The following is a 9,475-nucleotide window of genomic DNA, read 5'->3' as shown; positions in this document are numbered from 1 at the left end:
GACTCCTTAGACTGCAACCCCTGAGAAGAGAGTTCAAGCCCAGGGAGTCTCGCCGCTGATATACTGTCAAGTCCCTATCTATGAATGCTAGAAGGACTGTGATGTGGAAGGGGCAGTGTCCAGTAAATCTCTGCCCCTCTATTTCCCCCCTTTGGAGATACTTTTTTATTTGCTTTGGTTGTGATTCATTTTGATTCTTGGCTTTCTCTTTTTCTTAAGTGAATTAACAGTAACCAGCTAGCCAGGCTGCCCCACAGGAAAACTACCCTTCTGTTAGGGGCAGGAGTCGGGGCCTTGGTAGCCAACCCAATCTGCTGCTGCTTTGCCCCCTGCTCTCCCCTTTGGGCTGCTTCAAAGATATGGCTGGCTCTGGTCTCTGCTAAAACAGATGGGAGCCGTGAGGTGCAGCCGCAATTCAGTTAGCAGTTCCTGTAGAGAAATGCCCTGTACCGTAGAATTCACCCCAGTATTCCAACCATTGGGACTACATTCTGCATACAAGTTGGAATCCGGCTGCAAGCTCGTCGCTGCCAGAAAGGAGGGGGCCAGGGGATGAGCCACCAAGCAAAGGGCACATTAGTGCTTACGTATGCTAATGGTTCTGGCCAAAGGAGGTCAATGGTTGACCACCTCACATCGTGCCCAAAGCGGACAGTGACATGGACAGCTAAACGGACAGCCAGGATGCTCAGTACGCCCCCCCGCCCCCTCCTGTGGAGGCATATTCTCCAAGGGGAGGTTATCAATTCCCAGGACATGGGGGCGGGGGAGAGCGGCTCTCTTTTGCTTTTCTCCTTGGATGGGCACAAGCCACGAAGCACTAGGCCTTCACCTAGGGGCTCCCCCTTGCCCTCACGGCGAGGGACAACGCTGGATCCATCCAGTGAGGGACAACGCTGAGAATGGAGGCAACGAGCAGCCTGTCCTAAGCAAGCATCATGTAGGGCCCATACCAAGTGTGGGGAGAGAATTGTGTGTTTTCTTTTTATCCTTGCTCAATCTACTGCTCGAACAGATGTGTGCGTACTTTTAAATTTCTGCTTAGGAAACTTCCTTATCTTTTGACTTCTCTGAGCCTTATGTCCATCGAAACTCAGGAGGTGTCTTAGCAACGGGGCTTTTGAAAGTCCAAGTATACAGCGTCCACTGGGTTGCCGTTAACTACACGTTCACTTCATCAACGAACTCCGGTGGGGCGGGACTTCCCTTCCGGAAGCCACGCAGACTTCCCCTCAGGGGGCTTCGTTCCTCTCTGTGCCTAATAATACTGCCTGTGATGACAGTGTCTACTAATTTGCCTGGGCCAGACATCAGGTTAACAGGCCTGAAAGTTCCTGCTTCACCCCTGGACCCCTTTTTAAACATTGGTGTAGCATTTGCTCCTCTCCAGTCTTCTGGTGCAGTGGCTGATGAGTTACATATACTGATCAGTAGATCAACCATCTCACACCTGAGTTTTCTAAGATCCCTTGGGTGTATGCCATCAAGATCTGGAGGCTGATTGGTTTGTATTTTCCCCGGTAGGTCCAGAATTTCACCTTTGGTCACCTCAATGTGACTCCGTTCTTGAGACTCCCTCCCTGAACATAGAGTCTGTGGCCCAGGTACATGCCTCACACTTTCCACAGTGGATACAGATGCAGAGAATTACTGTAGCCTCTCGGCCTTCTCCCAGTCTTTCTTTATCCATCCTTTTATTCCTTGGTCATCCCAAGACCCAACTGCTTCCCTGTCTGGTTTCCTGCTCCGGCTATATTTAAAGGAATGCCTCCCCGCCACACTTCACCGTGCTTTGAATTCACCTTTGGCTGCAGCAGACCACTTCTGACACCAGGCGGAACAGCCAAGCTGATCGCATTGTGGCTGCCAAAGAAAAGAGGCTGAGGAGGAGGGGGGGGGCAGGCTGAGGTGGGAAACGAGAAGCAGGGAAATGACTGGAGGTGGCGGCGGGGGGGGGGGGGCGGACAGCAATTGCTGAAGAAACTGGGCTGAGGGGAGGAGCAAAAAGACAGGAAGGCTGAGGTGGGAAATAAGGCAAAGGAACCTGACAGTTGCGGGGTGAGGAGTGAAGGGAGGGAACTGGTGAAAGGCTGAAGAAAAATGGGGAAGGAAACGGGTATGAAGGACAAAAAAAGGGAAACATAATTAAAGGGAACAGTATAGAGTTAACGAAGAACAAGAAGCAAGAGGGAAAGGGCCGAAGGGGAAAATAAAAGACAGAGAGCGGAAAAAAAAGAAGAGGCTGAGGGGAAACTAGTGAACGGACAGGCGAGAGGACAAATGTAGGAATGGAAGGAGATGGAGGAGAGGATTTTATATGACTATAGATGGAAATTCAGAGAAATGGAAAGGCTAGAGATGGAGTTCCTTTCCTGAATGGTTCTTCCAAGCACTGAGTGAGTGCTGATGCTCTTGGGGAAAATGTCAGTTTCCTCTGACTTTTCTTCAGACTGCTGGGGAAAAGCAGAAGTGGGTTGGGGTAGTTTCACCCCCTTTTCCAAATGGCAACATCAGTGTGTGTGTGTGGAGGGGGGGTCCTTGGGTGAGGGAAGAAAGGCTAAATGCCTTTGGTGTGTTTACTGTTTGGCAGCCTCTGAAAGAAGGAACTCGCACGAGAGACAAACATATTAGCCAAGAAGTATTTTATTCTCAGCAGGCAGACTCCAACGTGGGGGGGGGGGCTGCTCCTTGGAATTAATTGCTGGCCATCATCTGCAAAGCAAAACCAGAGCGGCATTAGGAGCAAAAGTCCAAAAGGACCGCGGGAATCTTCCGCCTGTGTTTTGCCCCTTGCTCTAGACCGAAGTCTGCAGAAACCTCACCCACTCTGCTGACAGTGGTGGTCTTTTATGGGCAAGAGGGGCTGGACCCAGATGGGCGACTTCAGGAGGAGCTAAAATGCCAAGTAAAGAGGACAAGGCCGAGGCTCTGCATTGTATCCATGAGTTCCAAGGCAAACCCGCCCCTCCCCAATTCCTGATTCTCTCTTTGTCTCCAGGAAACTGAGTAGGATATTCTGTATATGAGAATCTCTCTCTCTCTCTCTCTCCAGAATTTTTACCCCACCTTTCAGCCCTCATAGTTGTTCCATAATAACAATAACAGTGTGCTTATATACTGCCCTTCTGGACAGATTAGTGCCCTGTGAACAAAGTCAATGTTGTTATCTCCACAATCCAGTTGGGGTGCTGGGCTGAGAGGAGCGGCTCACCCATGCTGAACTCATGGCAGGAGTGGGATTTGAACCAGCAGAGTGCTGCTTCTCAGCCCAGCCACCTAACCACTATGCTACAGCAGCTTTCTCCCCATCTCCCTTCCTACTAGGCAACTCCATGCCGTCCCATATTGACAGGCTGCCATCCCACCTACCCTCAGCAAGAGCAACTAGGCGGCGCTCAGCGACTGAGGGGAGCGTCCCATAGGCCCCGGCCCACCTGCTCCTTCCCTGCTCCACTCCACCCCCCGACTGAGCTGATGCAAAGGGGCAATACCTCTTCAATCCAGGAGTTGAAAGCAGAGACCCGGGTGAAGACAGTGGGTTTCCGCAAGGTGTTGCACCCCCAGGCAGAGACAAAGCTGGTGACCCCGTGGACGTACCATCTCCCATCAGCAGCCTGACAGTTGAGTGGGCCGCCAGAGTCACCCTGAAAATAAATGTGAGAGTGTAGAGCTTCGAAAGCTCTGTGCTGTGCAGTGAAGAAGACATTTCTTTCCACGGGGGCATCTGAGGAAGTGGATGCCAGCTAACGAAAGCTTCTGCTATAAAACGGTGACTTATAAAGTGGCCACAAGTCTCTTTATTGTCTCTTTTAGTGCTACTCGGATCTCTACTGTTATCCCTTCTGCTTGATGAATATACAGCAAACCCCCATGGCACGAAAAAGCAGTCTCCAAAGCCTCGGCAGCGCTTGTTTCCCTTTTGTTGTTACTTTCACGTCAATTAAGTTAAAGGGTGTTAACTGCCTGGACCGGGAAGTGCATCCGATCTCATGTGGCTCTGTCTGCTTTCCGTTGTCCAACTCAAGAAACAGTCCCAAGGACTGAGAGAGATGAACCGCTCAGTCCTACCCCACCTGGCAGTTTAAGTCTCCTGCCTGCCACTCTTTACTCACATTGCAGCCAGCTCGGATGTCTCCTCCGGCGCAAACCATTGTCTCCTTGACGGTGGTTCCCCACCAGGTAGGCTGTGTGCAGTGTGCGTGGTCCACTACTGGGAGGACAGCCTGCTGCAGTTTGGAGGGGAGAGGCCCGCCAGCTGTGAGAGGGGAGTCCAAGAGGGATTAGACGTCTGTGACAGCCCCCCTCATCCAGACAGGGCTTCCTTCTATGGCCTTGTGTTTACGCGCGATTAAACCCTCGAGGACAATGCTCGGAACTATTTCCCACACTGGCATTAAATGGATTATTATTAGCATATTCCTTTAAATACACACACGCCTGAAGTTGCTCATTGCCTAACACTGAGTCCAAATTCTCAGCATCCTGACAGCAAAGAGAAAGTGTGGCCTGGCATGGCTGGCTTAGAGGGAAATGTCTGTGGGGCCAGCAGTTTCCCTCCCAGGAGGAATGAAAGAGGGCATTTCCTCCGCACTGTTTAAGCAGGTGAGGGGGAGACAACTGAAACCACTTGCATGGTTGTTGAAAAGCACTTGAAAGTGCCCTAAAGCTTATAAGCAACCGTAACTAGGGCCGTGTTCCATCGCTTGCAACAGTGCTAAATAAGGGGGTGGGGGTGGGGGTGGGGGGCACTGGCCTTTTGGAGGAGGTAGATTTCCATCAGGCGGCTCTGAATGTCCATGCGGCAAAGAATACTGACAGGAGCTGGCAGCGATCTCCACTTCCCTCAAGTTGCACAGTCTTAACTTCTCCACTCTTCCCTAGTTCTCCACCCCCTTCAAGCTGGCAGGAAAGAACCACGTACTGTAGAGGCGCCCCCAGCCACTGATGAAGCAAGGGTAGTCGTTGGGGAGGAGCTCTCCGCGGGGCGGGAGGCACCCGAGCTGCACCTTGTCGTTCAGAACGGCAGTGCGGGACAGTTTGATGAGGGCAACGTCATTGCTGGAAGAGAAGGAGAGGGGTCACGGGGGGGGGGGAAGCCACGCAGGGGTTGAACAGGCAGTCCCTTTCCAGGGTTCTGTGCCAAAGGAGAACGTGGATGAATAATGTGCGGAGGGTCCTTGCTGTCCTGAAAGCAAGCGGTGGACGATGACGCTTAAGACACGTTCCAAATACAGGGGTGGGGGGTGGGGACCAGCCTGCATGAAACCAGGTCCTCTAATCCCAGTTGTGTGGGAGTTAGTTGTGAGCCACTTATTAAGGAACGGAGACACTCTGCACAGGTTCACTTGTTTTGTGAATACTCCACACACTCAACTGCTGCCTCCTGGCTTTGCAAATAGGTTTTGAAGCCCTCCTTGAATCTTTATAGTTCTGTGACTCTTATTCCAGCCTCCGCCAAGTAGACCAAGGAATTTCAGATGTTTTCTAAATGTGCTAGAAAGCTGGTCTCCATCAAAATAAAAATTCTAAGTCTAAAGTTTGGAGTCAAGATAAAGAATAATACTGACCAGCCAATAAACAACAAGCCCCTAATTGGATATAAGTCCTCTACTAGCCAACCTTCTGTAAATAATTCAGTTGCCGGCACAGGAAAAAGGGAACAAACAGCCTCAGAAAATGTGGAGAGGCTGGTCTCACTGCACTGATTTTAGTCCTCCCCTCACTCTTCCTTCCAGCTCAAACAAACAAAAACATCTACAGTTCTTTCTCCAGCTTGCGTGGGATCTAGATCTCCCACTTGGCCTGCCTGCAACATAGTTTTCAAATGGCCTTTCTTCTCCTTGACCTCTCGTCCAGAGGTGCTGGATAGCACAGTCCCTCAGATGGCACACCCTTTCCCATAGACGTTGTACTTACCCACAAGATACGCAGTTGCTGTTCCAGCCGGGATGCACAAAAATGTCCTCCGAGTTCACAGGGATGTGCTGCTCAGCGCCCTCTGCTGCACTCCTATCATACTCGCCCAGCACAACTTTGTACTGGAGGGATGAGCTGAAAGGGAAGGAACAGGGGCCATGCCGAGAAAGAGGGACTCAGGCAGGACGCAGGATTCCCAAGACACCCGCCTCTCATTGCAGTATTCAAAATGAGAGGTTCTGGGGCCATCCTCTCTCGTCTTCGACCTGTGCTCCTTCCTTCTGAACGTGGACTACTTGTGGTTGCATGGGGATCAGGGCAAGACATTCTGCATATGCTCAAAGGCCGTGTCCTCTGTATTATTAAGTCATATGTTCTAGGACCGCATATGGGCAGGGGAAACCAGTTCTGGTGCCAAAACCCAAGGAACAATGGCAGAAACAAACTGTTCCTGACCCCCATAAGATAGGTGGACAAGCCCTAGGAAATAGATCAAGATGGGTAGCCATGTGAGTCTGTCTTTAGCCGTAGAAAAGAGCAAGAGACCAGTAGCACCTGTAAGACTAACAGATCTGAAGAAGTGAGCTTTGACTCACGAAAGCTCATACCCTACCACAAATTTTGTTAGTCTTATAGGTGCTACTGGACTCTTTTCTCAAGTGCTAGAAAGATAAAATAAGCCTGCTTGGTTGGGAGACAGAGGATAGAACATATGCAGGCAGCCCTCCTTCGTGCCTTGTCTCAGGGCTTCTGCAGTTGATAACCTCATGCAAGATTTTTGGCAAACAGAAGGATCCAGCATAAGTCCCGACTCCCTAGCGCCTTTGGTTCAAAAGGTCTCAGGCACTGCACATTTTTTCTCCCTGAGACTCTGGAGAGGTGCTGTCTGTCGCAGTCCTGGGCTGCGTGGAGCAGGGGAACTGGCTCACTGTAAGGCAGTTGTCTCCGTCTATATTTCCTACTGCCATCTGTCCCTGAATGTTCCACGGACACCTTGTTGAAATGTGTGGTGCTTGAAGGCAGTTAGAGGGCCAGCCCAGAGGACTCCCTCTGCCTTCCCGCTGCTTGGTGGAGACCTGCTGCTCTAGCAAGTCCTCCTCCCACCTCCGGGCAGGAACTCCTGCTTCCTCGGACCCTCGCCCATGCTTAAATCCAGCCCATGCAGTGCCCAAACTTACGAGATGCAGTGACCGGCAGTCATGACCCAGTTGGGGGCAATCAGGCTCCCCCCACACGTGTGGTAGAACTGTCCATTGCTCTCATACTGCAGGGAGATCTGTGGAGCGCATCACGGAGGGCACAGTTATGTTCCCATAAAGCTCCCCCTTCTCCACCACTCCACACCCACACCTGGCTTATTCCCATTCCATTCCATGGCCTCACGGGCATGAAATGGGGACTCTCTAAACAACACAAGGCTGAAATTTGTTCCTGGCATCCAGTTCTTTATTCAGCAAAGAGACCCCTTGTGTACTTCTGGGTGCGAGACCCCCCGGATAGCAAGATTGGGGTCCAGTAGCACCTTAGAGACCAACTAGATTTCCAGGGTATGAGCTTTCGAGAGTCAAAGATCCTTCGTTAGATTGAGTGGGAAAAGGTAGGAGGTTTTGTCCAGGCAGAAGGTGGGAGGGGTACTGCAAATTAGAGTTTCAGGAAGCTAGCTATAATACATGTTGGAATTAGCTTGATAGAGCGTAAGTGTGAAGAGCAGAAAATTAGCATCTGTAGTGGGGAGAAAAATCCAATGTCCCGATTCAACTCAGGGGTGGGGGGTGCATTGATCCGAATTTGCAAATAATCTCAATTTCAGCCATCTCACATTGTCATTTTCCTTAGATGTTTCTCTGCTTGAGAATTGCTACTATTGGGTCAGTGACGGAATATTCCTGATTGTTGCCTGAGGATACCAGAGTACAAAAATGAAGCTTTGAGCAGGAGGCAGTGCTGGGACTCGTCAAAGGGGACTGAATTCCAGTAATGTGTGTAGATTATTTGGGGTATCCCAAAGCTTATTTCAGGGTGCAGAACCTCAGCTCCTGCTTTGGCCTGCTGCTCATACAACTCGGCATAGAATAAGGAAGTGGAAACTTCAACCCTGCCTAAGTATCTGGTCCACTGGGGCTCCCGTGTTGTTACAACGTTCAAAGTAGCCACACTTACCTGCCAGGGCCAACTATAAGGCACAGCATCCTCACCATTCACTACTCTTCCCAGGGGGGTATAGGCGGGCTCTCCACAACCATGAGCTGAGGAGAGAACACATCACAGTGAGTCAGGTACCTGGCAATGCCATGGGGTCCCTCCTGTTGGACAGAGGTTGATGGAAGCAAGATTACGCTCATTTCACAGCATCCAACAGGAGAGGGACAGAGGTGCTGGCCTTGCCCACTCTGTCTGGGACGGGCCACCAAATGGTCTCTATGGAAAAAGCCAGAGAATAAATCAAGCAAGCAATTAGTGCACTCAGCAGAACTCGGGGTGGGGGGGCTTTCCCTTGGGCTCACAAAAGTTTCCCATCCACCCTCCAGCCTTCCTCACTGTGACACTCCCTACTGACTCACCCCCCTGCCCAATTTCGACTGAAGTGTCGGTACGCTGCGTGGCCAAAACATGATTAGGAACTGTTGCATTTATAGCCTTCATTCTTTTCAAACCCCATCACCACTCCGCATTTGGTGTCCTAAAAGCTCTGTTGAAATGGGAATATCTCATGAAAGGCCGGCAATGGTTGGCTCCATAGATGTCCGGGAATGGTTGATGGAGGAGGTCCTTCCCAGACCGCAGCCAGGAAGCATTCAAGGCAGCCAAGATATGGGAAGAAGGTCGAGATTTTGAGCTGGGAGGAAGCAATCCCTCCACTCTTAAGGCCACAATCCAGCAAGAGAAGTGAAAAGGAGGTGGTAAGGGAGATCACTTGGGCTGTGGTGGACTCAGCAGCTTTGTGTGAGACCAGCGGTGCAGAAGAGCCACCTACGGACACCTGGGCCTGCACTTTACCTCCAACTGCCAGCAGGAGGGGGATGAAGAACCTCCACATGGCGGGTGTGAAAGAGCGTCTGCGAAAGAGAGGATCAGCAGGAGGGCCTTTTTAATATCCCTCGCACACACCCCACCCGCAAGCAGGCTGACTCACAGCTGCGGGTGGCCAGCCGTATCTCCGCATGACCCAAGGCCACACCTGGGATAGGCACAGTCTTTTGCAAGTCTCTCTGGGCCCAGCAGGATGGGAGAGAGACCTGGACAAATCCTGTTTACATAGCACTTCCCTAGGAGGAACCATGGGGCCCTGGAGTCCTCAGAGCAGAGCGCAGAGCCTCACTTGAACCAGGGCTGGCCTCAACTGACCCCAGAATCCAGCTCCTGCAGATGTGAACTGCGGGCATCTCTGAGCACGAGGAGCCACAGCGAGACGCTGGAGCAGCCAGAGGGTGGTTCTCAGCAGGCTTCACCACCCGCACCTCTCCTGTTATAAGTGAAGAACTGCCGGACCGTTTCCCCATTATTATAGCCTTTCATGGAAATGTGTAATGCTGAAAATTTTCCTGCCATGCAAAAGTTG

General features: G+C 51.3%; 1 protein-coding gene across 1 annotated transcript; it reads right to left on the bottom strand.

The window, feature by feature from the left end:
- Window positions 1-2,625: 2,625 nt before the first annotated feature.
- CELA3B (chymotrypsin like elastase 3B) lies at window positions 2,626-9,056 on the bottom strand. The gene is made up of 8 exons (XM_055001599.1): window positions 8,914-9,056; window positions 8,077-8,162; window positions 7,095-7,192; window positions 5,917-6,051; window positions 4,922-5,058; window positions 4,113-4,255; window positions 3,492-3,644; window positions 2,626-2,712 (listed from the first exon to the last, which is right to left on the bottom strand). Exons 1-8 carry the CDS (start codon window positions 8,951-8,953, stop codon window positions 2,695-2,697), a joined length of 810 nt encoding a protein of 269 aa, XP_054857574.1. The 5' UTR covers window positions 8,954-9,056; the 3' UTR covers window positions 2,626-2,694.
- Between the last annotated feature and the right edge of the window lie 419 nt (window positions 9,057-9,475).

Source organism: Eublepharis macularius, chromosome 17 (assembly GCF_028583425.1).
Source record: "Eublepharis macularius isolate TG4126 chromosome 17, MPM_Emac_v1.0, whole genome shotgun sequence".
In the NCBI taxonomy this organism is placed as follows: domain Eukaryota; kingdom Metazoa; phylum Chordata; class Lepidosauria; order Squamata; family Eublepharidae; genus Eublepharis; species Eublepharis macularius.
Note: the sequence above shows the minus strand (reverse complement) of the source record. Positions and strands in the feature narration are given on the sequence as shown.

Bases quoted from the DNA above. Each gene is read 5' to 3' on its own strand.
- CELA3B (XM_055001599.1), bottom strand. From the start codon at position 8,953: ATGTGGAGGTTCTTCATCCCCCTCCTGCTGGCAGTTGGAG. The intron at 6,052-7,094 runs GTAAGTTTGGGC...CTTCCCTTTCAG, and splicing joins ACTGCCGGTCACTGCATCTC to CTCATCCCTCCAGTACAAAG. The intron at 5,059-5,916 runs GTAAGTACAACG...CTTCTCTTCCAG, and splicing joins AGCAACTGCGTATCTTGTGG to CAATGACGTTGCCCTCATCA.